This window comes from the organism of the source record quoted next, unplaced genomic scaffold, assembly GCF_019419815.1.
Source record: "Pyrus x bretschneideri cultivar Hongxiangsu unplaced genomic scaffold, Pyrus_bretschneideri_v1 Contig1, whole genome shotgun sequence".
NCBI classification, from domain to species: domain Eukaryota; kingdom Viridiplantae; phylum Streptophyta; class Magnoliopsida; order Rosales; family Rosaceae; genus Pyrus; species Pyrus x bretschneideri.
In genome coordinates this window covers 6517722-6544321 of record NW_025999390.1, presented here as the reverse complement: position 1 = coordinate 6544321, position 26600 = coordinate 6517722, and the positions used below count along the sequence as shown (strand labels likewise).

The 26600-nt window shown below is 36.9% G+C and overlaps 5 protein-coding genes across 5 annotated transcripts; 4 read left to right on the top strand and 1 right to left on the bottom strand.

Annotated features, from left to right (window-relative positions):
• The first annotated feature begins 2516 nt into the window (after nt 1-2516).
• On the top strand, nt 2517-4524 carry LOC103953551. Its single transcript, XM_009365300.3, has 4 exons — nt 2517-2694; nt 2804-2914; nt 3528-3742; nt 4025-4524. The coding sequence occupies exons 2-4, from the start codon at nt 2825-2827 to the stop codon at nt 4323-4325; spliced, it is 606 nt and encodes a 201-aa protein (XP_009363575.1). The 5' UTR covers nt 2517-2694; nt 2804-2824; the 3' UTR covers nt 4326-4524.
• A 1063-nt stretch (nt 4525-5587) lies between these two features.
• Nucleotides 5588-13125, top strand: LOC103953552 (protein arginine N-methyltransferase 1.5). Its single transcript, XM_009365301.3, has 23 exons — nt 5588-5833; nt 6975-7092; nt 7293-7402; nt 7592-7681; nt 7783-7848; nt 8338-8417; nt 8535-8610; nt 8711-8797; nt 9098-9182; nt 9699-9790; nt 9897-9932; nt 10082-10150; nt 10423-10491; nt 10605-10658; nt 10775-10849; nt 11047-11139; nt 11218-11321; nt 11541-11589; nt 11674-11760; nt 11868-11973; nt 12144-12231; nt 12396-12489; nt 12653-13125. Exons 1-23 carry the CDS (start codon nt 5696-5698, stop codon nt 12734-12736), a joined length of 1950 nt encoding a protein of 649 aa, XP_009363576.2. The 5' UTR covers nt 5588-5695; the 3' UTR covers nt 12737-13125.
• Nucleotides 13126-16576: 3451 nt separating this feature from the next.
• On the top strand, nt 16577-20150 carry LOC103953553 (peptidyl-prolyl cis-trans isomerase G). Its single transcript, XM_009365305.3, has 3 exons — nt 16577-17106; nt 17292-19441; nt 19889-20150. The coding sequence occupies exons 1-2, from the start codon at nt 16751-16753 to the stop codon at nt 19432-19434; spliced, it is 2499 nt and encodes an 832-aa protein (XP_009363580.2). The 5' UTR covers nt 16577-16750; the 3' UTR covers nt 19435-19441; nt 19889-20150.
• A 763-nt stretch (nt 20151-20913) lies between these two features.
• LOC103953555 (ribosomal RNA small subunit methyltransferase H) lies at nt 20914-23850 on the bottom strand. The gene is given in 5 exon segments (XM_009365309.3): nt 20914-21472; nt 21474-21532; nt 21676-21868; nt 22691-23002; nt 23329-23850. Coding segments are annotated over 5 exon segments (1284 nt in total). The 5' UTR covers nt 23680-23850; the 3' UTR covers nt 20914-21103.
• A 1365-nt stretch (nt 23851-25215) lies between these two features.
• Nucleotides 25216-26410, top strand: LOC103953556 (guanine nucleotide-binding protein subunit gamma 1). Its single transcript, XM_009365310.3, has 4 exons — nt 25216-25589; nt 25756-25808; nt 25938-25982; nt 26116-26410. Exons 1-4 carry the CDS (start codon nt 25368-25370, stop codon nt 26195-26197), a joined length of 402 nt encoding a protein of 133 aa, XP_009363585.2. The 5' UTR covers nt 25216-25367; the 3' UTR covers nt 26198-26410.
• The last annotated feature ends 190 nt before the right edge of the window (nt 26411-26600 follow it).

The following is a 26600-nucleotide window of genomic DNA, read 5'->3' as shown; positions in this document are numbered from 1 at the left end:
TTATGTAATTTTATTTTAGTGTGTTTTTTTTTTAAGTTTATTTGATGAGTATGTAATTTTATTTTAGTTTGGTTTTTTATTTGAAATTTCATCCGAAATTGGTTAAAAATCTTGTTTGAAAATAAAACTATTTTTTTATTTATTCTTTAAAAAAATATAAAATATTTTAAATGGGCTGGGTGCCAGCGCATTTTGTAAGGATGGAGATCGTTTGTGCCATGACATTTTTAGACTAGGTGCTAGTGCGTTTTTTTAGAGGTGGAGATGCTTTGGCCTATTACTGTTCATTGGGGGTACATTACTGTTCACTTGAGTAGATAAATGCGCTAGGTGCTGGCGCAAAGTCTTTAGGGGTGGAACTGCTCTTATACTAGTGAAACCTTTGTCTAAAAGTGCTTTTAGGAAGGCCAATAGTATAATTCTAGTGCTTGTTGATGTGGTGAAGTTTCACTTTAGTCATTGTGGGTTAGGTTATTGTTGCAACTCCAAAACAATAAGCTTAATTCCATCATTTTTTTTCAACAACGCGAGTTCTGAAGATGTAAAAACGTCTTGCATTGCTTCTCGTGCCTTATTTTTGTCAAAATGTAACGTGATTAATCAATTGTTCTTAAGTGCAACATTCGTCGAATTTGAGCCAATGTGGTGGTTATATGAACATAGGGGTGCGATCGAATTAGCAGCAGCATTATTGTTATGGCCAACGATTTCAGAGCAGTAGCACCACAACAACGTGTATCGAAATACCAGCAGCACAAGTGGTTGCCTTACGGATGAGCATTTTTATCTCTCATTTCGTCCCTACTGTGGTTGGCTTGCCTCATGCTGACTAACAATGCAAGAGACGACTTTTTGTGTGTCAAAACAACGATACTTTTGTAGTTGTGGATTTGATCTCATTTTCTTCAGTAGCAAGCAACTGTCCATGTTGATCAACAAGCAGTTCTCTCAAATTCTCAATGGATAATATAAACTTTCGTCTTTAATTAATTAACTAATTAATTAATTTCATTAGCCCTTTCTTGTGTTTTATTATTCTATAAATACCATAACATAAAAGGGTCAAATGTGTGATGCTAAAAAGCAGGAGGAAGCAATGCAAAGTCTTCAACTTGTCTTGGCCATCATTTGCTTTGAACAAGTCACTCAATTCTTGTGGAGATTTTTGGTTCCCAAGTATTGGGAAGTGCCCTTTATATGTAAAATCCAAGAAATAATTAAGAAATACAAAGTCTTAAACAAATGTCGTTGTACATGTGAGTGGTTGATCGGTGCATCTGAAGATCTTGATATACCTAATTCGTGAGAAATTCTATAGCGTATGTCAATCTTATCTCTCATTTGTTTTTTTTAATTCGTTTTATCAATAGCATTTTCTAAGTTGATCGAGATTCAAACATTATTGCTGCATTTGTTTAATAAACAATGGTGAACTTCTTTTGTGATTGAGTTGAAATTTTGGAACATTTATGCTAAATTCCTTCATGATACGTAGCATCAAATGTTATGAGTATTGGATTACGTGAATTGGTTTGGATTATATAATCTTATGAATTCAGATAATTTAATCCTTTTAGCATTTAATGTTACGTAGCATTGTAGTAGAATTCCATATTCATTAGCATGTTTTTGGAGAACTTCGAGACTACCAATATTGTTTATTTAGATGTTGTTTTATAAAATAATATTTTGTAGCACATTGTTTCTTTAGATGCAGTGTAAGACGTTGATATCATTCTTTTGTGCCGTGTTGGTTGGTGATTGTTAAAAGTTGCGATCCCTATTTCTTTATATATAGACTAGTTGTTTGTGATTATTTTCTAAAACAAATAAGGAATTTACATAATTATTTTCACAATAAAATCATTCACGAACAACAAACTTACACAATTACAATTGAACAATCAGTTTTTTATTTTTTTATTTATTTATTTTAAAATGACTAACGGGTGGCTGCCTCACAACATTCCATTGTTTCGGAGGTCGAAAAAACTCACAGAAGTATTGGATAGTCCAATTTTAACATCATACTTATCTCAAATATGTATTGTATTCACATTTATGTAAGTCGAATGTGAAAATTGCTTCGAATAAATGAAAACAACTCACTGATGATTTGTGTGAACGGAATGATTTTTAAAATATTAATAAACTATCACTTACTAAACAGTCTACGATATTTAATGTTCATTACAACTTGCCAAATTGACATTCATGATTCAACATCCCATACGCAATCTTGAAATATAAAAATATCAGACAATTCCAAAATTAACAAAATAAAAGACTTCCCACAATTTCCATGGCATTCTGACCGTCCGATCATCACCAACATCGCCAATCAATATTTCCAAAACTAACAGTCCGGGTCCCACAGGAGACTAAAACGGCCTACATACCGTCCAGATTCATCACGGTGACAGTTACTAGCAGCAAGAAAGATAAACGAACGCGCCAAACGAGTAGTCTAAAAGCAAACTCGCTCTCCCAGCTGGCACCGGAGATAAAGGAGGTATCCCAGGACCGGTTCGGTTCACTTTTAAGTCTTCCTCATAAATATATAAGACACAGTTGCAAAATCCCCATTGGGCCATTTCTCTGGATTCCGATTCCCTCAGACGGAGAATCCCAAACCTACCAGTGTAAATCCGGTTCAGAATTCGATTCGATTCCCTCCGACCTCGTTTCTCTCAGGTAATTTTTTTGCTGGGTTCTGGTTCGATTTTGGTTTGGGCGAATTTTTGTTGGGTTTTGTTGGAATTATGATTTCAATTTTGTTAAATTTGAATTGTTTTGGTTTCAGGGTAGTGGTGATTTTGCGGCTATGGAGGTGACCGTGAAGCAGATGTCTTTGACAGTGGCACTTTTTGGTGTTCTCTCATTCGTTTTCGGAGTTATTGCCGAAAACAAGAAGGTAATTGTGAATTTTGTGATATATTCCCTGATTATTTTGTGTATATTGTGTTCTAAAATTGTAGCCTCCCGTAGTAGTGTTGACTATTGACTGTACTAAAAGGAAATAATTGTGGCCTCTTGAACGTTTTGATAGGTGAAATTGGTGAATTTGTTTTAGAACACTGAACACTCAATGGGTCTTTCCGAAATTTGGCAAATATTGTAAAGAACTGTGTCCTTTGTTGTGTGTTTTGCCGTCTGCTCGGCAGGTGAATCACCTGTAGACAAGAGTGAAACTTGTTCGACAATTGAGTGTCCCTTACTAATTTTGAGTAAAACAAAGACGAATTATTTGTGTATTCGTGGTTGGAATTCAAACCGCAAAGATTTTAGTTTTGACTTTCAAGTTACTGGTGGTGAAATAAATTCTGATTTGCACTTATATGATCGAGCGATTCTGGTTAATAACAAGAAACAAAAGGAAACATTTCTGTAGGGTATTTATCCTAGTGTGTGGAAATTAGAGAGAAAAATATTACGAGTTCTATTCGTATATTTCCTTTCTTTAATTGTGAAGCAGTTGCATGTCTTCTTTGCTACTAATTAGATTCTTTGTTTTGATCTCTTGACAGCCAGCAGTTGGAACTCCTATTGCTGGGAAAGATGTTGTGATCTGCAAGTATCCTACAGATCTATCAGTTGTCTTCGGGTTTCTGTCTTTTGCCTTCCTCCTGGTGTCTACAGTCGCTGGATTCTTGTCGTTGTTTTACCCATACAAAGGGAAGTCCCTCCCACAAGCTGCTTTGTTCCGAAGCACTAGTTTCGTCGTATTCTTCAACATTTCTCTGTGAGTGTTCTTTTCTGTACGTTGCATTTTTGTATGTATCTATATTAGATTTTGAACTCTGACAAGTTCTATGATGCGGCGAGTCATCTGCTTTTCATTGCCTAAATAAACATATTTCGTCTACCATTTCTGGTTCTGTTAGCTTTTATGTCACGTAGGATGCATCAAATAGTTTAGAGTAGCTGACCAAGATAAATTCCATTATGCCACCACTGTGACCGTAAAAGCTGCTCCACCCTCTCTTTCTAATTGCTTTTCGTTGGAGATGGTTCTATTACGCAGGCTTACAGCAGGACTAGCTGCGGCTCTGTTGCTATGGCCTACAATAACTGAGCAACTTCATCTCTCAAGAAATGTTCATCGCAATCTCGAAACAACCTGTCCAACTGCTAAGACCGGTCTCCTTGGTGGCGGTGCTTTTGTATCCCTTGATGCGTCGCTCTTTTGGTTGGTTGCCCTCATGTTAGCCGACAATGCTCGAGAGGACTATTTTGAGGAGACAGAAAAGGATGTTAAGGGTGAATATGGACAGGTTTCTGCAATCGATTTCGATGGACATGCCAATATTAAAGGAAGTGCTTGAAGTGTGCTAGCGGCGCGAGAAGCTGCCATGATGTCTGTTTCATACGTGCTCTTCTATTTCATATCTATGTCCATAAGCTTGCATGTTGAGCAGCTTTATGTAGTGGAAATGCATGTAGATACGATTCGAGACTGTTTGGTACTATCTGTTTGTGGTTGTGGATTTGCTAAAATTAAGCATGATGAACCTTTTATATTGACCTCTCCAACTCTTCCTCAAATTTTCTTTCCACTAGTTAGTAGTTGCTATTTATTTCTCATACCACGAGTTAAAGATTCTTTGTGCAAACAATCGATCGAATTGGTGATCGTTCGGTACTAATTCATCTGTATCGAACAAACCAGCTATTTTGGTAACTATTGTTCGTTTCTTTTGATACATATGAATAACCAAACGATTTAGTTAGATTAAAATTTGAAGTGATTATAATTCGCTATATTTTTTTAAACTTGTTAGACTAAACATTTGTTCCTTTACAAAATTGGATTAAAATACTTTGATTAGTTGACAACTCAGCATTTTTTTATTTGTTTAAAATATATTTACTTAAGCTGGCTAACAACTATTTTCTTATAATTTTAAATTCGTGACTTTCAATTTAAAATTTTAATTTAACGAATTCTTTATTATTTCTAGAAAAAGAGAGAACTTTTTGTTTCTGTTATTCTATTTAGTTAGTCTCTGACTTCATTAAAAAAAGTCAACTAATACTTTCATAAGAAAACTTCATTACTTTGTTAAAATTTGACGTATAGTTATTTAAATAATGTATTTAAAACTTCTAGTACATTTGAAAATAAACGTACCGACTTTTGTATGTTTAAATTTTAAATGTACAAAAAAAAAAAAACAAAATGTATCAAATATCTAAATGCACCACAAAACCAAATGTATTCATATCATAGGTAGTCAAACTGATCATACAATCAATCGTCCCTCTAATAAAATTGTAGGGAAGATGTTTAATAAAATTCTTAATAGGTACAGATGTTTAATCAATGAGATTGAAAAACAAGGCGCCTCCATCAAAATGCCTCTTAAAATTTCGATCGTTTAATAATCCATATCAACGGTTCTGATTATGACATGCGTGCAATGAGAAATCGAACACAGAATTGGGCTTCCGTTATTAGGGCTGGGCAGTAACAACCCAGATTACCACTGGGCTTTTCATGCCACAAAATTCAAATTCAATCTTATCCGTTAAACAAATCCCGTCAAACCCGTCTACCCAAAAACCCTAGTACTAAAGCTCCGCCAACCCTATGTAGACGCAGCTCATTTCCGTTGACATCAAATCAATCAAAAACCCCACCAAAACCCTACTCTACTTCCACTCTCCTCCTCCTCCTCCTCTGCGGTGGAGCAAAATGCCACTCGGGGAAAGAGCCGGCGACAAGAGCGAGTCTCGGTACTGCGGCGTGGAGACCGAGTTCAACGATGACATGCCACACGTCCTCGCTTTCAATCTCTCCCATGGCTCCTTCGATTTCGTCCTCGCTCCTCTGGTCCGTTCTTTTTTTTTTTTCCTAATTATTTTTCAAATTTCGTATTTCATTTGATTCTTCTGTTTATATTGAGGAATGAATGGAAAAGTTGATTGGAATTTGTGTTTTCTAATGCTCGTATGGTAATGGTGGCCAATTAGCCAGTCACGTAATCGCTTTTCAGCTTCTCTTTTGATGTGAATGGTCAGTAAGCTCACCGATAGCAATGCTGCATTGGTGGCTGTTGCTCGTGCAGCTGCTCGACTATGCAGCCTCACTCTACGGCCACTAACTACATTAGTATCAAATTCGACTTAAAAATATTAGAAATGTTGATGATTCACTCGTCAATTGCTTGTTGGTATGACTTGCATAGTTGTTTATGTCGAGGAGTGATACAAATAGTGAATTGAAACTTGTTTTTTGTAATTCTTGTATGGTGGCCAATTAGCCAGTCACATAATCGGCTTTTCTAGCTGCTTTTTATGATGTGAATGGTCAGTAAGCTCACCGATAGCAATGCCATGTTGGTGGATGTTGCTTATGCAGCTGCTCGACAATAGAGCTTCACTCCACAGCCACTAACTACATTAATATCAATTTCCATTTGAAATGATCGTAAATATTGATTATTTCCTTGTCAATTATTTGTGGGTATGAATTTCTTAGTTAATGTTTCTATGTTGTCTGGCAGACTTGGTTTGTCGGCATTTGGGAAATTTCTTTGCAATTGGTGGCTAATTAGCCAGTCACATATAGCCAGAGATGGCTTCTGTTTTGTGTGAATGGTCAGTAAGCTCACCGAAAGTAAGGCTCTGTTGGTAGTCCTTCATGGTGAACTGTAACCTCTGGTTTCACCTTTAGGCTATTACTACATTGTTAAATCTGTGCCATCTTCGTATTTCTTATCCTTGGTGGCTATGAGGACTTTCCTTTGAGCTACAAAGGTTTTTATCTTATTGCTTGTTTGGTATCGAGTGTCATGTATGTCAAATGCATTACATATCCATGTGTTGTTAATTTTCTGACTTTTGTTCAGCAAATCGTTTGTACTGCTAAGTGTTTGTCTGTGTATGATCATTTTTTCCCCTTTTGCTTTCTTTGATCACTGATGCACAACTTGGACAAAGGGTAGTGATTCTTTTTCAACTTTTTGATGTAGATGGATCCTGCTTATCGACCAAGCTTAATGCAAAAAAACAATGGTGTTTCTGGTGTTCTTCCATTTGCTGGGTCAGACTTGGTTTTGAGTCCTTCCCAGTGGAGCGGTCATGTCGTTGGTATGTACTTCTCTAGACTTTTCCTGTGTTACATTGTCTTCTCATGGTAATTTAATGGACTTTACTCAACTTATGTTTTATGTTTACTAAGAACTTGGCTGGATAATAATGGATTTGATGGGATAAGCTTGTTTACTTTTCAACCACATTTTTTTCTTGTCTCCTAAGACCGCTCATAGTGGTTTTTTGAATTTATTCAGGAAAGGTTAGCTCATGGATTGACTTAGATTCAGAAGATGAGATCCTCCGGTATGATTCAGAAACTACTTTGAAGCAAGAGATAGCATGGGCTTCTCATTTGTCCCTGCAGGTTGATAGCATTGAAATTTGTTTCTTTATTATTGGAACTGCAGTGTTGTGAAATATTTGAATTGCTATCTCAGGCCACATGCTAAGCTGAATAATTTTCTGTGTGCTTCGCTCATAATTGATTCTGGAAAATGGTTATTGAGTTTTACTATCTTGCTGGCTTTTAATTGTCATCTATTGCTTGGTGCAGGCATGCCTTCTTCCAGCTCCAAAGGGGAAATCCTGTGCTAATTATGCTCGATGTGTAAATCAGCTTTTACAGGGCCTAAGCAGTACGCAGGTACCATAGTTAATCCAAATCAGTTTACATATTTGGACCTGTTTGTGTAATCTACTTTTGGAGCTCATTGGGTTTTCCATTCTTGTTATGTTCTATTGTAGTTGTGGTTGCGGCTTCCATTGGTCAAGTCAGACAGTGAAACCATGGATGTGAACACTGATACCTCGGTGAGTGATGTCCCTTCTGATTAAGTTTTCAAAATAGGTTTACCATTTTGATAATTATTTTCCTTCTTTTGGTGGAACTCGTAGTTTCCAGCGACTGGTTTTTCAACGTATATCATGACTCTTGGCCAATATATACTGCACTTTACATAGATTTTCAACCTCTGTTGCATATGGCTCTCATTGACCCTACAAAATGATAACTCTTGTGCTAAATCTACTACGCATAACGAGTTGGGATGTGTAGTACTTGGTCTTCTTTGTAGTCCGTGTAAAGGCTTTGTTGTTAGATGTTGTATACCAAAGAGGGAGGTTGGATGTGGAGAGTTGCCTTTTTTTTATTGTGCATTCAGTTGGGTAGTCAAACTTATATGGGGTTTAAACCTTCTGCATAAACTTGGCCTTCTTTATGTGTGCAAAATAATGGCATGATGATTGACAATTTGACATACCAGATGATAAAACTCATTTTTCTTAACTTTTTTTTGGCAGGATGATTCTTGGGAGATTTGGAATTCATTTCGTCTGCTATGTGAACATCACAGTCAGTTATCAGTTGCTCTTGATGTTTTGTAAGTGTAACAATGACCATTTTCTTATAACTTGTGTGATTTGTATTTATGTGTTTTGATTGTACCTGAAGTAATTTTCATTTTATTTTAATCTGAACAACTGTCTTTTTTCCTCAGGAGTTCACTACCTTCTGTAAACTCTCTTGGACGCTGGTTTGGGGAATCTGTTAGAGCAGCCATATTCAGTACTGATGTAATTATATGCTAATTGGTGTATTAGGGAAACCTTAAGTTGATTACTTGTTGGTTCAATTGTTGCTTAGTTTTCTAATAGTGGTCTTGTTCATTGCCAGTGCTTTCTAACAAATTCCCGAGGCTATCCATGTCTGTCAAAGCGCCACCAGAATCTTGTTCATGGGCTTTTCAATCATTCTATGCAGGTATTTACGAAGAAGTTATCAATGGTATTTCTATGTTCCGTTGGGGTTTGTTTTCCATTTCTGTGCATTGCAGCATAAGCAACCCATGGTTAAACATTTCTTTTTATGGTTTACCTTCCTTCCAAATTTTTTCTATGGTTATTGCTCAGAAGTTACTTACAATCTCAAGCAAGTTCCAATCTAAGTATGATTTTGTAGTTGCAAAAATTCTTCATAGACATCATTAATTTGTTTTAAATCTTATGGTCACCTTCTTGCAATATTTTCTAATCTTCATCATCATGGAAAATTTAATTGCAGATAGTTCTATCAGGAGAACCAGTGCATAGTCTTCCCAAGATAAATTCACATATAGCTGCCAGTGATAATGATAATAATGTTGATGGTAAGACCTACCTTCTGTATAAAAGTGCATTGTCTTGAATAATAGAAACTTGCAAGAAGGTGAAGATAATTAAAATAAGCTTGTGGTTGAAGAATAAAGTGTATTTGATGAGTTTATGTATGTTGATGGTAAGACCTACCTTCTGTATACAAGTGCATTGTCTTGAATAATAGAAACTTGTATGGTAATTGAACTATTTGACGCAGAAAAGCTAAGCCAGTATATGTAACTTAGTTATTTTTCAAGTGCTTCAAGTTGTCTTTTAAAGTGCTACTTTTATTTCCTAAATGATTTTTGTTCAATTCTGAACCTCAGGTTTCATATAGATCAAATACAAATATGAAGGAAACAATGTAAAGGGAAAACATTTATTTATTAATTTTGCTGACACGGAACAAAATCAAGAAGCAAGCTAGAAGATACCTAGACAAAGAAAACACTTTCAGTTTAACACCATATAAGTTGAGTTTCTTAATAGCATATGTCCTATTGTCTTATATTATTCTTGACATCCAGGTGTCCAGAAACATCCGTTGAGGCCGTATTTGGATTATGTTGGCTATCTCTACCAGAGGATGGATCCCCTTCCGGAGCAAGAACGGCTTGAGGTGCCTCTCCCTCACTCTTTCTTTCTATGTGGGTGTGTATTTGGATTTTGGAAATTTTTTTCCCTGCTCTTAATTTTTTCTAACCCTTTTAAGTCTCTTATGGCAGATTGGTTACAGGGATTACTTGCAGTCACCCTTACAGGTACTGGTTATTTCCCAAGTGATTGTATTACTGTCTTTTGGTTAGTACATACCTTAATCACTCTTTTCCTACATTTTCATTTTTACATGTGATTTTCCATCCTCTTGTAATCAAATACAAGTTAGGCTAACTCTGCTATTCTAATGCAGCCTCTCATGGATAATCTAGAAGCTCAAACCTATGAGACATTTGAGAAGGACACAATGAAATATATTCAGGTATGCCTGCATTTGCAAATAACTGCATAATGGTCATTTCAGATATTTTTACTTTTTTATTTTCTAATCTGCAATTTGCATGTCAACAATATAATTAAGTTAAATCATAATCATATTTAAATACATCAACAAAACATTGGACCTTGTTTGTGTTTATTTTTCCTTTTTCTTTTTCTTCTTGGAGGGACCAAGGTTTCTTCTGAAAAAGACATAGTAATGCTTATTACTTTATATTGATCACAATTGTTATAGTTTGTTTTTATCTTTGTTAGTACCAAAGAGCAATTTGTAAAGCTTTACAGGACAGGGTTCCAGATGACAAGGCATCTTCAGTAACTACTGTAAGCTGCTCACTTGTCACTTTGCTTTCCCAATTTCTCATGAATGGTGTTTTATTAAGTTTGATGACAAAATATCCTAACATTGCATATGTGATATTTGCATTTGTGTTAAGGTATTGATGGTTGTAGGAGCAGGACGTGGACCTCTTGTAAGGGCATCATTGCAGGTGCCTTCTCTTCCTTCTGCGTACTTGTTTTTGGACTATGTTATTTATCTTCAGACTTGATATTACATGTAGCAGGTCATATTGATGTGGATCCAATTCCTCTTGTTCATATGTAGGCAGCTGAAGAAACTGGGTGCAAGCTTAAAGTCTATGCTGTCGAAAAAAATCCAAATGCAGTTGTTACACTTCATGTGAGTTGCAGATTCTCTCTTTATCTTGTTTCTTTTTCTGCTAAGTTGTAAAATCATGTTTCTAGGATGTGCAACTCATCATGCTGTACATTAACACAAAAAAAAGTGTTATTGTGGGTATTTGTTTGAAGTAGACTTTCCTTGTTTTTTCATGATCCACATCTTGTATTTTGACATTTCTATGTTTGTTGGAGCAGAGCTTGGTTAAACTGGAGGGGTGGGAAAACGTTGTTTCCATAATATCATGTGATATGCGTTATTGGGATGCTCCAGAGAAAGCTGACATTTTGGTATGCAAGTAATCTTATGAATAACCATATTCTTATTTTTTGGTTTCCTTATTAACATTGCCTTTGATTACGCTTTAGGTTAGTGAATTGTTGGGTTCTTTTGGTGATAACGAGCTGTCTCCTGAGTGCCTTGATGGAGCTCAGAGACTTTTGAAGGATGATGGAATCTCAATACCTTCATCGTACGTATACTTTTCTTTAGTTTGTAGTTTTTTAATCAAAGGTGCTTCCCTGTTATGATTCTGTGCAAAAGTCAGTATTGACATTGGGTTATGTTGTCGTGATACTGTCCAGATTTCATGGACAGTATCACGTTCAACATCCATACTTCCTTTTGAAAGCTATTTTTGGTGTTTTCTCCATTAGCGTCCTCTCTAAAAAGCCTATGCGCCTGTTTTCAGGTACACGAGTTTTATCCAACCGGTGACTGCTTCAAAGCTTTACAATGATGTATGCCCGTGTCTTTGTGTCCTATGATGTTCATTTCTGTCTGTTTGAGAATTCCTTTTGTAAAGTTTTGTGGTTATCTTTCAGGTTAAGTCGCACAAAGATATTGCACACTTCGAAACTGCTTATGTTGTTAAATTGCACAACATTGCAAGACTTGCTCCTCCTCAACCTGTGAGTTTTTTCGCTGGACTGGTTTGATAATTACTTTTATGAACCTGATTGTATAGGGAGTCATTATTCAGCAATCATTTAGTCACAAACACTGGATTTGTTGTTAGGTGTTCACGTTTGATCATCCAAATCGCTCAACTGACAAAAGCAATAACCGGTACACGAAGTTGCAGTTTGGAATAACAAGTGATACTGGCTCAGCCATGATTCACGGTATGTGGCGGCATAGTTTTTCTTTAGGTGATTAATATTCTTGAATGAAAAAAAGTGTCAGTGCGATGCATTTTGTTAACATGGCTAAATTCTACTTTGATTGTGCTGTTGTTGACTCATTGGACCTATTTTTCAGGTCACTAAAATTTCACTCTTTTCTACACCTTCAGGATTTGCTGGCTATTTTGATGCAACACTATACAGAGAAGTTCATCTTGGTATTGAACCATCAACATCAACACCAAACATGTTTAGCTGGTAATGCAGCCCACCCTATCCGTTTTCTTGTTAGGTTGCTGCTTGTCAACATTTGTACTTTGCTTTTTCTTTGCGATTGTTCGTTCTCGAAGAAAATATTCACATGATGGCTAAAACTTATACAGTAGTTGTATGGCTTACGTGCTGTTTATCGTTACCCTCAGGTTCCCAATATTTTTCCCGCTAAGGACACCAATTACGCTTAGTCCTGGCGCTTCTCTTGAAGTACATTTCTGGCGGTGTTGTCGTCCTACCAAGGTAATATTTTTTCTTATTTACAAGGAATTGAGGTCATTATCCAAGGGATAATACTATTTGAGCAAAAGAATAGTGTGCTTCTGCATCTCTTTTACATGTTTACGGTTTTTGATGAAAAATAAGCCTCTGAATGAGTTCATGGGGATCGGTGATGGTGATGCAGGTTTGGTACGAATGGTGCGTGGCTTCGCCCTCCAGTTCGCCTATTCACAACAGCAACGGACGTTCATACTGGGTTGGGCTCTAGTAGCCCTGCGATTTTATTCATTACATGCCAAGGCGGAAGCTAATACTGTTCCATTCGTAATACGAGTTCAGCGGTTGATCTCTCCTACAACTTTCAACATCTATGCAGATTGAAATTCATAGAGGTGTGAACTAGTTTTGGTGCCTGCACCGCCGATCGGGGCAAAAAGTTTCACCTGAGTTCCTTTGTACGCAGAAAATATTTGTAAGCCAATAGCAATGTATACCAACTGTTAACTGTTAAGATTGAACCTTTTGTTGTTTGTTTTCAGAAAATAGTTTGTTTGATTAGGAGAGAAAAACAGGATCTAAGCAGTGTTTATAGTTTATTTGACATGATTAAAACTTGTCTTTTCAAGAGAGATGAGTCTAGTTACCTACTTTTTGTTATTTTTAACTTGCACATTCCCTACTGTGTGTGTCGAACATTTTTTATTCTAGATTTTGAAATGAAAAGGAGAGAAAAGAGTAGTGAGAGTCTGAGAGAGGTTTTTATTTTTTATTTTTAAAATTAGAGATATATTAGAATGGCTTGTCAGTGAGGTTTGAAAAAAAAAAAAAAATTCAGTTTGCAAAATTACATTACCATCCATGTTTGTATGTTGTGACAGAAGATTAAATTGCCTGTTTTACTTTCTTTTAGTTAGTTGACGAATAAAATTTTATTAATTTCTACTGATTAATAAAACACACATTGTCAATCAAAATCTTATGAAATTACCAGTTTAAACCTTTAATTAAAGCAGAATAAGAATAAGAAATATAGGGTAGCAATGTAATTTCACACAATTAAATGTTACTGTTTGTTTTTAAAGTCTCACATACATGTAATTCTAACATATCTCTAATTAAAAAAATAAAAAAAATAAAATAAAAAACTTTTCACTCTTACATTCTCTATCACTCTCTTCCTCTCTTCCTCTCTTCTTCTATTTAAAAAACAAAAATAAAAAAATTTCTCACACTTGTGTGCCCATTTGCTAATAATTAATAATAATACTAAGCGAAGTTAGTAGGGTGTACCCTTTTAATACGGCAAGATAGCCTTTACCATATTAATAATCCTAAAACCTCCTTTTTTATTTTTTTTATTTTTTATTTTTTAAACGAGATAACTGGTGGCAAGTTACGGCTATTTATCCTTTCCGGGGCCTAGGAAGACTTACTAAGGCATTTCAACCTCTTCCCACAAGTCTAGCTTCCACATTAACATCGAATATCGAACACGAGACCTCAAGTCTTTCGACAGCATTCTGACACTAAAGAATTATATATTCTGACACTAAAGTGGGCGTGATTTGGAAGGAAGGGGCCAACAGGCGAGGCCAAAGTCTCTGTAGAAATACATATTCAGAGAAAGAGTACAGCAAACACAGTAGAAATATTGATGGAAGTCTCAAGTGCTTCATTGCACATAATCAGGTATAAATATACAAGTTTACAGAGAGTCCCCAAGGGATTGTATAACTGAATAACTCCCAATACAAGATCTCCTTGATCGATGGCAGAATATACACTTATTTGTATGCCTCCAATTGTAAACAGGAAAAACCCCATAACGAATTCAAGTTTGGTTGCAATTGTGGGTGTTGGAAGATATTTTAGGGGTGAAAGAAAAGCCTCCAGACAATTAGACACGACAATTAACTATATTCTCAAGGTATGGTCCACATTTTCATCATAAATTGACAACTTAAGATTAAAAAGAATCATGATATCGCCAATATTGTCAATATCTCTTAAATAACTACGATGATATGGTGTCAAACAATCCACAACTTAAAATTAAAAAGACAAAAATATCTTCAACATTCAGACCATGAAGATAATCAAAATTACCACGATATGTGTTTCATATATCGATAAATTTACTCATTCAAATGCTTATGCTCAACTATACTTTTTGAAATTAAGTTGAAAATCATAGTGCATGGAACAAACGAATGGACAACAAAGTGAATTGTCAATTTAGTCCCTCAATTATCACTTAAGTAAAAACTAGGTTCTTAAACTATTTTTTTCAGAAAAAATAGTTCTTGAATTATAAAAATCTACCAATTACATTCTTAATATTAGATTCGAAGCTACTATATTCAATTTTTTGTCAATTTAAGTCATGTTACTTGCATGTAATACACATTAGAGGGCATGTTGGTATTTTTTCATAAAAAATAATGTATGTAGTCAACTTTGGAGGGTAAGTTAGACGTTAGATTCGCAACCTATATGAAATGTTAAGGGCTTATAGGTGAGAAAAATACCGGTATTACACTCTAAAGTGTGTCAAGTGACTTAAGTTGACAAAAAATTGGATAAAATAGCTTTGAATATAATAGTAGGGATGAAATTAACAATTTTTAATGAATCTATGGACTTATTTTACAACAGAAATAATTTAGAGACTCAATTTTCACTGCAGTGACAATTTAGGAACTAAATTAGCACTTCACCCAGACGAACAATACTACAAAATACAAAGATAGCTAAAGTAACTGAAAAGTAAATTAGTCATGATGGGTAAATAACAGAAAATAAAATTGTGAAGACTTGTTATTTTACAAGTTTCAAAACAACCTATCTATAGGAAAACTAAAGCAAATCCTAGCAAGAAAATTAAAACTTACGGGTAAGGAAATTCTTGGTTCACACAATAAAACTAATAATAAAAATAAGGAGAATTCTTTAAAATATTATATGAACTTATATTTATTTTTTAATTTGTTATATAAATTAAAATTTTAAGCGATTTGTCATATCAAATTTGAAAATTATTAATTAGTTATTTCACCCTAACTTCATTAAGTTTTCCACCTAAAGTAAGTCATGTGCTTGCACATAGCTTATTTTCAAGGTTATCTCCTACATTTCAACTCCCTACTCCAATCCTCTTCAAGATTATTTCGAACGTTCAGCAAAATGACCAATTCATTGCCCATCCCTAGTGTACGTATATCTTTGTATAAAGATAATAGATAAACAAAATATATAAACTTGTGAAAAATGAGATCAAAAGTTCAAAATAACGTTATTTTGAATGGAAAACTTACCGGAGTTGGGATGCGATGACAAATTAATGATTTTAGAAAATTCATATGACAAATTGCTTAAAATTTTAGTTCATATGGCAAATTAAAAAAAAAAAAAAATATATATATATATATATAAGTTCATATGACATTTTAAAAATTCTCTTAAAAAAAGAAAAAACTAATTTCCAACAACATATGTGTATTACTTTTATATCTCATAAATTTATTACCAAAGTTCTACATGTAGTAAGTTTTACAAAGTTTTTGGCGATATTGATATTTCCACTGATATTGTAATATATGTGTGTCGACGTTCCCTAGAATTATCATTATTTTCATCCTTGACCGCGGCACATGATAGTTAATTAACAATCGAAACTCTTGGTGAAATATTAAACAGAGACCGCGGCACATGATCGTGCGGGTAGGAATTAAAAGGAGAACGAAATGGAGTTTCAAAGACAAAATGATGATGAAAATTGAGTTTTAGAGGATAAAATGGTGCAAATTTTGTCCAAGAAATAAATGGAGAATGAAATGGAGTTTCAGAGAGCATGGCAAAAATAACCCTTTTTGTCACTTAATACTACGGTCTAGTAATTGTCACTTAATACTACAATCTAGTGATATTTATCTTCATTATAACTGAGAGTTTTTAGATTTTACTCTCACCAAGTGCCAATTGTTGGGCCCGTCTATAGCCCGACTAACTGGGCTGAGGTGGAGAGAGTTTTTGGGGTTTTAGGGGACTGAATTGCCCAATTGCTTGGAGGTGGACTTGCTCTTAAAATATTTATCTGGCCCTCCGCTACGTGGTACGGATAGAGAGAGAGAGGGCGGTAACCAAACCAGGTTTACGTTTGTTTCCCCCCAAATATCAATCGCTTGCAATTCTTCGTTCGCCAAACACCTTCTTCTTCTTCTATTTCTGTTTCTGCTCGATTTAGATCCGTTAAATTTCGAATTCTAGGGTTCCCAGAGGGGAGATGTACAACGGAATAGGGTTACAGACTCCAAGGGGGTCTGGGACCAATGGCTACATCCAGACCAACAAGTTCTTCATCAAATCGAGGACTGGGAAGGTCGCCGACTCCTCCCACGGTTTCGACGATGACCAGGGCACCGGCGGCGTCACCAAGAAGCCCAACAGAGACATCCTCGAGCACGATCGCAAGCGCCATATTGAGCTCAAACTCGTCGTGCTCGAAGATAAGCTCATCGATCAGGGTTTTACCGACGCTGAAATCGCCGAGAAGCTTGACGAGGCTCGGATGACTCTCGAAGCCGCGGCGGCTTCGGAGGAGCTTGGCGGACCCGGCGCTATTGTTGTCTCCGATAAGAAGTAAGTTTGCACGCTCGTTTTTGTTGTTGAAAGCTTCAGAAAAATATTGCTTTTTTGAATGATATTGTTAATGTCTTGTATTTCTAATTTATGTCGTATCTTATGGATTTCGAATGCGGTTTTGCCAAGTAAGAATGTGATTAAAAGTTGATTAGCATTAGCAGTAATTTTTGTTACTTAAATAGGGTTTCAGATACGCAGACCCACCAAATTGCTGCTAGGAAGGAGAAGCAAATGGAAACATTAAGAGCTGCTCTCGGGCTAGCTGTGCCCGAATCAGCTGACAAGAATACTGATGATATTAAAGATGGACTGAAAAGTAGTCGAAAGAATGGTCCAGAAGACGATGACAAGTTTCAAGAGAGAAGTGAGCATGCATTTCTGGACAGGGACTATGGGCGGAAGAAACATGGGGAGGAAAAGCAGAAAGATGAGAAAGATGATAAGAAAAAGAGAGTTAAAGAATCTAAGCGGAGCAAAAAGGAAGAAAGTAGGAAGAGAAGGCATAAGTATGATTCTTCTGATACCGAAAGCAGTGGCAGTCCTCCTCCCAAGGTTGATAAAAAGAAGCATCGTGGAAGTAGCAGCAGTGATGAAGATGATTCGGAAGTTGAACTTGACAAGAAGCAAAAGGTTGCAAAGAAGAATGAGAAAAGAAGTAAGAACTCCGATGATTATGATTCTGCGTTGGGTGATGATGATGCTAGAAGGGATGGTGCAAGAAAGAAAGTTGAGAAATTCAAAAAGCCTCAAAGGAGGCATGTTTTAGATGAAGATGATTCTGAAGCTGATTTGGGAAAGAGGCAGAAGGTTGCAAAGAAGAATGAGAAAAGAAGAAATAAGAACTCCGATGATTCTGATTCTGCTTCCAGTGACGATGATGCCAGGAGCGACGGTGCAAGAAAGAAAGTTGAGAAATTCAAAAAACCTCAATGGAGGCATGATTCAGATGAAGATGATTTTGATGCTGATGTTGGCAGGAGGCACAAGGTTGTTAAGAAACATAGTCGGAGCAGAAAGGATGACACTGATGATTCTGATTCTGATTCTGCTACCAGTGATGATGATGCTAGGAGGGACAGTTCGAGAAAGCTAGTTGAGAAATTCAAAAAAACTCAAAGGAGGCATGACTCAGATGAAGATGATTCTGAAGCTGATGATGGTAAAAAGCAGAAGGTTGAAAAGAAGCATAGTAAAAGTAGCAAGGATGAGGCGGATGATTCTGATTCTACTAGCAGTGATGATGGTGCTGAGGACAGATCCAAAAAGGAATTAGAGAAATCCAAACACCCTCGTAGGAGGCATGATTCAGATGAAGATTCTGATCGTGAAGAGAAACGGTTAAGATCTAATGCAGTTGAAAGTAATGAAAGAAGTCGTCCAATTGATGATGACAGGTATCGTCCGAGCAGGGATGATCAGTATTCAGGATTGGTAAGGCCTAGAGGAGGGCATGATGACGTGACTGTAGAACGCGAGGACAAAATTTACAGCAAAGATATTGAACCACAACGTGGTAGTAGAACAGTTACTCTGGGTTATGAAAGAGGAGTTAAAACCCACACCATGGATGATCAGGAACACAGAGGGAGAAAGCATGGAAGGTATGAAGAGGATGATGTAGGGCGTGGAAGGCAGAGCAAGGATGAAGAGCACAGAGGAAGGAAGCATGGAAGAGATGAGGAGGAAAATGAGAACAGAAAAGTGGGGGATAACAAAGAGGAGCTTGGAAATAGAAAACCTGGGAAAATGGAGGAAGAACGGGGAAATAAGGGTGTGGATAGAGATATGGATTACAAGAGGGCAAAATATGATGATTCTAGATCAAATGAGAGGAGGCGCGAAAGTGAAAAACGCAATGGAAGAGATGAAGAGGATCGTGGAGGGCGTGGAAGGTACGACAAGGATGAAGAGTATAAAGGAAGGAAGCATGAAAGAGATGAAGAGGAAAATGAGTACAGAAAGGTGGAGGATAAAAAAGAGGAGCTTGGAAATAGAAAACCTGGAAAAATGGAGGAAGAACGGGGAAATAAGGATATGGATTGCAGGAGAGCAAAGTATGATGACTCTAGATCAAATGAGAGGAGGCGTGGAAGTGAAAAGCATAATGAAGATGATAAAAACTACAGAAAGCATGGGGAGGATTTTGAAGAGGAGCGTGGGAGTAGAAGGCACGGAAAAGTAGATGAAGAAAGAGGAAGTCAGGATACTGAAAGAGATAGACAGCTTGATTACAAGAGAGCAATATATGATGATTCTAGATCAAGCGAGAGGAGGAGATACAAAAATGAGAGACATAATGATGGTCGTTCCAGGCATCAAGGCTGATATTGTGGTAAGTTATATACTATCCTCCATTGAACATGCACTGTTTACTATAAACCCAATACATTTAGCTGTCATTATCTGGAAAACAACCTGGAAAGCTATTTGTTTTGTTACTGAATAACCGACTTTGTCATAGATTGCCATGCTTTTATCTCCATGTTTCTACTGTTGTGAATAAGCTTTTTGCAAAGCAGAAAAAAATCCTGTAAAGAGAGTAGTAAACCTATCTGTTGAAACGAACTGGTTTATAGCTTTATATGCAAGAAAGTGTGGCTTTATGTTTATTATGACAACAGCAGTGGGGCTTGTAGTGTCCAAATGCTCTTTCTTTCAAGTCAATTTTGACTCTTGCAACTCATCCCCTACCCATGGTCTTCCAAATTAAGTGTTTGAACTATAAAATATAGATTTTCTAATGTCGGTAGTTCTAGTCCTAACGTTAATAATGTGATAGGTTGATGTCGTGTCAAGGCCTGTCAAAGCTTGCTAAGCGTAATGGAGTCATCGACCACGGGGAGCTAACTGGTCATCGAGATGGAATCTCAGTTTGGTGAGTGTACTGTATCTTTGAGTTGTGTTTTTGGTGGATCTGTCGGAAGATCACGCGACTTATCCTTAGCACGGTTTTGAAACGCAGTTTATGTTATGCGGTGATGTTTTAATATTTATGTTGGCCATCAGATCCAGCCCCGGAATGGTGTGATTTTATTTTGATACTTTCGCATAGTCTTATCCTTGCCTCGTTAGTAGCAGGATGCAACGGACTACTTTGAATCTATTATTTGTAAGAAAATGAATTCGGGTGTTGGTGGTGTCACAGAGGTTCTATCCACCCTAAAACCAATTGGCGATGGGTGGTGTCACACAGGTTCTATCCATCCTAAAACCAATTGGCGATGGGGAGGGTGACTCAACTCTGATAAAACCTTGTAATAAGGTTTGTTACACGCACGAAGTGGTAAAATTTCCATCCGTCCCGACCGTCTACAACCGAGTAGTAAAAGTTCTAAATCAACACGTATACAAACTTTAACAGTTCTACATCAAAAACGTATACAACAGGTACTATACCCGCTCTACGACTCTCCGAATGAGGATCCTCTTCGGATCCTTTTTGTGAGGATCCCGAGGAAATTTCAATCACGTTTGTTTATTGTACATCGTGTGGTTAGAAATTATTGCAATTTTTTTTATTTAAAATTGAATATAAACAACACTTGACGAAAACTGACCGTACAATGTACAATAAACGAACGTGATTAAAGGAATTCTAGAATCCTCACAAAAAGGATCCGAAGAGGATCCTCATTCCGACTCTCCCTCCTTTTGTTATTCTTTAATTTAACGGGACAACAAACTTTTCTTCAAAAGATTTAACCTCACGTTCATATAATTTAAACTGAGAAAATCTCCTTGGAAAAAATGGAGATTTCTTCACTAACTCCCTGAGAAATTGTTCATGTAAATGCAAGGAATCGATGAACTATCAAGGCCGTAAGATATTTCATATTTGTTGAATATTACATTTCCTAACAACAATTATATGTCTAATCTAAGCTCCCACTTAAATAAAATGTGAATCTGAAAAATTGGGAAAACGCCAGACACGGGTACATATTTCTGTAGAAATCTCCGAGTTCTAGGGCTTCAAACTTAATTTATCAAATGATTAAAGCTTCTGAATCACCCTAAGCTTGGCACTTCTAGCTCGGCTGTTGAGACTCTCTTCCGTTTCAGATGGTGTAATTGGTCTCTTAGTGAGAATTATTCCCCTCAAGCCCTGTACCGTTTGTTTGATCCATGCTTCGTTTTCATCAATGTCGCTCATGATCTTTCTCAAATCTTTCTTCCCCGCTGCTTCTTCAATCATGTCAACGTCAACATCTCTGTCTTTGACGTTGATGATGTCTAGAAACGTTTGTTTCACAATTCTGTCCTCCAAACTGTGGAAAGAGATGACTGCCAACCTACCACCCGGTGCAAGGCAGTCAAAAGAAGCATAAAGAGAATCCTCCAGAGTCTTCAGTTCATCGTTCACAGGCTATCCTCAGAGCTTGAAACACCCTTGTTGCTGTTTTAATCCAACCTTGCCGTCCTTCTGTTGCAATTGAATTCAACCTTAGTAATTAAACTTTTTTGGCATATCCATGAGCGCAACAATCAATGGTAATACGGTTCTGATAGACGTATACTATGCAAAGCCAAAGTACAAGCACAATAGAACAAAAAGAGGATGCCTACCTCGACTCAGCGGAGTTGCACTTTTTATAAGATCTACTAAATCGCCAGTGGTATGCAATCCACCCTGTGATCGAGCTCTAACAATTCTATTTTGAAGAGAGAACCAGTTGCTTTCTTCCCCATAGTCTCGCAGGATGCGGCCTACCTCATTATCTGGCCAAGAGTTCAAAATGTCTTCAGCTTTCAGACTTGCCTGTCATAGCCCTACTCCAATCAATTAAATGAAACAAACATTTACAATGATGATGCAGCCACAAAAAAAACCATGAAATCATCCACGTCATATTTCCTTGAAAACTTTCATCCCCCTACAAACTATCACCTAGAACTTCAATGAATCAAAAGCAGTGCTGGCAGAGAACATTAATTTGGAAAAGGGAATTGATAACTGAGCTTTAGTTGGAACACAGGAATCATGGGTGTATATAACGAGGGTAACATAACTGGGGCAATTCATATCTGTACGACCCTGCATGACCCCCATCCTAAACATGTATAGCATTCCAAACCCAAACTGTGCCCTAATTGAACCCGCATTACGTTGATGGCATAACCAATAACACACCCTGCTGGAAGCACGTATATGTAAATACGGTCACGACACCAATTTGCCACATGTTGCACACATGTGGCGTAACTATAAGCTACCCCTTGGTATGCCGTTCATACACATGATAAAAAAGGCATTATAATAAGCATCACATTTGAGCTATCACATCAGCAACCCTCAAACTGGTCTTTGGACCTGGGAACACATGTACGAAGAAAATGGCATCAAAGCCTCCCCAATTAGTCTTAAGAATGTTTAACTATTACCATGAAAATTGCAAGAAACCGATTGACTCAATAAGATCGCCCACAGTTCATAACAACATTCTACCAGCTCAAAGATTCGAAACCACAAATGCACTCTTAAAGTTCGTAAATATATAATTAGAACATAAAAACGCAACTTTTTCCTAGTATCCATTTCCCTCAACTAAATTAGATACAAAAATGCCAGAACAACTCTTACCTGAGGATCCATCCTCATGTCAAGAGGTCCATTAGCAAGCACACTGAACCCTCTTTGAGGATCATTTACTTGCATCGACGACATTCCCAAATCCATCAGTATCCCATCAATCCCTGTTTCAACTAGTGTCTCAGCCACATCACAAAGCAGAGACTTCACATATCTGAAATTCTCCAAAAAGGTGTAAGCTTTGAGGGACGAAGGATTCGGGTCATGCAAAACAGAGTTGATCCGAGCTCGAGCCTTCTCAAGCGCCACAGGATCGACATCAAGCCCAACATACACTTCCATTTCCGGATGCCCTTCAATTATCTGCCAGTAATCAACAATTAACCCAAAACCCAGCTCGTAATTACATCAAAGTAAATGCTTAAAATGCTTTCTGACAGCCAAAAGAGCTTCAGACTGCGTTTGGCAGACAAACTTAGAAGTGCTTCTAGCTCGTCGAAGCAATTTTTTAAGAAGCACTTCTTCATGAATCACTAGCAAATGCTTCTCCAAAAAGCACTCTGATTGGATTTCTCATAAAAGTTTCAACTTGTTCATAATAGCACTTCAATCAAAAGCAAAAGTGCTTTCTGTGGAAGAATTCCAAACAGGCTATAAGAACTTAAGAAGGTGGAAGAGTGATTACTGACCGCAGAGGAATGCCCGGCAGCTCCGACAGTGCAGTCGACGAAGTACCGGAGTTGTTTGGACGCCGGGAAAACATCCAGAACTTCGCCGAGCATGGCCGGAATGTGGGTACCGGTACCTCCATAACGCTTAATTGTTTCCAAATGGAATTCCCTATCGGAACGCGTTCTCCTCTTCTCCTTTACCACCACTCTCTGCCTCAGCTCCTGCTTCTCCTTCCTCTTCTTGCTGGCGGCGCTGCAGTTGCTTCTGGCGCTGCGTGCGGTGGTTGTGAGGGTTCTCAGGCGGAATGATAGTGAGGCGAAAGAGAAGAGCTTTGAGGTTGATGACGATAGTGCTGATGCTATTGCCATTTCCTTTTCCTATACAAATTGTGACCACATTTATGCGGTTTTAATTTTAATTTTGTAGCCCTAAATTGGGATTGGGATGCATGCTGGATTGGCCCAAAACCGAATTCCTAAAACCTCGATTTGATGTAAAATTCAATTTTGGGGTTGTAATATTCATTTTTTACATGTTAGGTTTGGGAATTTGAGATGGAGGAGGATCCTCTTCCTTTTATAATCTCTGTCACTTTTGCTCTCTTTCTATTTGAACAGTTACAATTTAATCACGTCAACATCTTATATTGATTTTTTTTATAAAGACGATAAAACAAAAAGCAATATATGAAAGAAGGGAGAGAAAACGATGTAAATAGGAAATGAGAGAATTCTATTCCATTTGGAGGATTACGAGGCTTGTGCTGTAGATTTTGGTGCTTTGAAACAGAAATTTTTTGTTGCAACTAAATTATAGTTTCGGTGGTATCACATTATCAATTAGTTGACGAAACCCGTCCAATACGAGTGCTTAGTGTTTCGGTGGCAATAGTTTTATATATGACCTTTTATTAGTGATCCAGGATACTCAGGTGGTGGAGAATTTTAAAAAGAATTCCCAAGAGCTGTGGTTTACTTTCATTACCAGAAATTCAAAGGATTGTTGGAATCCTCGGTCTAATCCACCTGCATAGCATTAGAATAACACTAAACCAAGGAAAGGGTTGAAAACTTAATGCTTTTGCTGATAGAATTTGTTGAAACATCACACTTTGAATAGGTCTAACTTAAGCTGCTATGTCAACTGTCAAACTAAACAGCCACAAGCACTTGTGACTTGAGAGAGAGAGGAGAGAGAGAGAGAGAGAGAGTGAGACAGTGTGAGAGATGGCGGCCTAGCTGCTATGTGTTTGTTTTGACTTGTAGCCACATTAGGTAGTATAACTCATCCATCCTTTATCTATTACCATGCTAAATCAAATGTCAAAAATTTCGATAAAACTATCAGATTTGAATTAGTTAATGTTAATATCAAAATAAAGAGATCATCTTTTTACTTCTTTATGAAAAAATACTTTTTAAATTACGTAAAAATTATCAGATTGAATTAGTTAATGTTAATATCAAAATAAAGAGATCATCTTTTTACTTCTTTATGAAAAAATACTTTTTAAATTACGTAAAAATTATCAGAATTGAATTAGTTAATGTTAATATCAAAATAAAGAGATCATCTTTTTACTTCTTTATGAAAAGTACTTTTTAAATTACGTAATTTGAGTGTTCCGACACAAGTTTTTCAAAATCACATACAAATTAATTGATCAATAATATGAGGATGGATGGATGGATGGAAATATGTGGTGTGGTTGTTGGCATGTTAGGCTGTCTGCTGCTCCGCTCATAATCCATTTTTTCTTCTTTTGACTTGACTACTTTACTTAAATATATATTAACTTATTCACACCATTCTTTCCCTTTTTATATAATAATCCCTCATAAATTCATCACCTTTTTTTTTATACTCTAATTCTTTTCTTATTTATTTTTTGTTTTTAATTCCATGTCCACCCGTCACTGCTTTTTAATCATGAACAAAAAATAGGTCCACCTTCTCTCACTCTCTCTCTCTCTCTCTCTCACTCTCTCTCTCAACAATATAATCATTTCTAGGTCTAAAGGCAGTGAGAGAGAGAGGCTTTGGTTGGAATTTGTGAATGGATAACCAAGTAGAAGAAGAAAACCCCGCTTCTTCTCCGGCAACAGGAAGCGGAGATGGTCGTGGTGGAGGAGGAGGAGGAGGAGGAGGAGGAGGAGTGGCGCTGCTGCCTCTTCATTTCGAAGACAGAGCAAGAGCTGGCCAGTTTCCCGCTTTCATTGGCAAGCACAAACTGGCTGCTTCCATTTCCCATCTCGAAAACCAAATCGACATCATCCAGGTCAGTATATTCTTCACGGTGAATTCCATTTTTTTTACGAGACATATTTTAAACTGCCCTCGAGACGAGATGTGAACTTGATTTGCTGTCCTAACCAACTAACCTGACGTCGACGGACAAGCAAGAATTTACGGAAATTTAAAAAAGTTGTGTGATTCATATGCAGAAAGAGCTGGACCACCTTGAGACAGTAGGTGAATCCTCCATTGTCTGCAAAGAGTAAGAAAATAAAATCCCAACTACTCATCTGTTTTTTTCACATTTCCATCCAACGGCTCCAACCCCTCATCTATCTTTTTTTTTTTTTTTTTTTTTTGAATAATATTTATTTTTGTCAATTTCATACAGTCTCATTGCCACCGTTGAATCCACTTCTGATCCATTGCTTCCATGGTAAGAGAGAACTCTCATCCTAACCGCCTTTTTTAAGTGCCGTTGGAGCTCAGTTAGTTAATAGCGTTCGCTCTGCACCCCCTATCCGTGTCCAACGGGTGATCTGATGCATGTTGTTTTGTGGTGTACACAGGACTAAAGGACCAGGTGAAGTAGGGTGGGATAGGTGGTTCCGAGGAGCCCATAACTCCAAAAATCAGAGCCGCTGGATCTAAAAATTGATCAACTTTTTTCAAGTATCACTGTTTTCCCATTCATTTTTGTATGCATATATACTCTTGAAGCAGAGCAAAAAACAGAGGAGGCTTCATATGCTGCATTTTCGTTGACCATGTTTAGAATAAGCTATGGGGAAGAAAAATAATGTATGAAACTGGCCAAAATTATCGTTTTTCAGATTCTAATTGTTAAAATGATATGTTTTCAGTGCGTATCTCATTGATATTTAATTTTGATCAATTCAACAGTCGGAATTTGATTAACCAAATTGCGTTTCGGGGTTGGTGATTAGAAAATTTAGACAAATAGAATGCGAATTCTTTTTCTTGTTGCTGCAATCCAAGAATACAAATGAGAGTGCATGATTCACGAGAGGAATGAAGACAGAAGTTGAAACAG

Coding starts and splice junctions, on each gene's coding strand:
- LOC103953552 (XM_009365301.3), top strand. CDS start 5,696: ATGCCACTCGGGGAAAGAGCCGGCGACAAGAGCGAGTCTCGGTACTGC. Junction 9,791..9,896: donor CGGAGCAAGAACGGCTTGAG/GTGCCTCTCCCT, acceptor CTCTTATGGCAG/ATTGGTTACAGGGATTACTT. Junction 11,761..11,867: donor GACTTGCTCCTCCTCAACCT/GTGAGTTTTTTC, acceptor ATTTGTTGTTAG/GTGTTCACGTTTGATCATCC.
- LOC103953553 (XM_009365305.3), top strand. CDS start 16,751: ATGTACAACGGAATAGGGTTACAGACTCCAAGGGGGTCTGGGACCAAT. Junction 17,107..17,291: donor ATTGTTGTCTCCGATAAGAA/GTAAGTTTGCAC, acceptor TTACTTAAATAG/GGTTTCAGATACGCAGACCC.
- LOC103953551 (XM_009365300.3), top strand. CDS start 2,825: ATGGAGGTGACCGTGAAGCAGATGTCTTTGACAGTGGCACTTTTTGGT. Junction 2,915..3,527: donor TTATTGCCGAAAACAAGAAG/GTAATTGTGAAT, acceptor ATCTCTTGACAG/CCAGCAGTTGGAACTCCTAT. Junction 3,743..4,024: donor GTATTCTTCAACATTTCTCT/GTGAGTGTTCTT, acceptor TCTATTACGCAG/GCTTACAGCAGGACTAGCTG.
- LOC103953556 (XM_009365310.3), top strand. CDS start 25,368: ATGGATAACCAAGTAGAAGAAGAAAACCCCGCTTCTTCTCCGGCAACA. Junction 25,590..25,755: donor ACCAAATCGACATCATCCAG/GTCAGTATATTC, acceptor ATTCATATGCAG/AAAGAGCTGGACCACCTTGA. Junction 25,983..26,115: donor TCTGATCCATTGCTTCCATG/GTAAGAGAGAAC, acceptor TGGTGTACACAG/GACTAAAGGACCAGGTGAAG.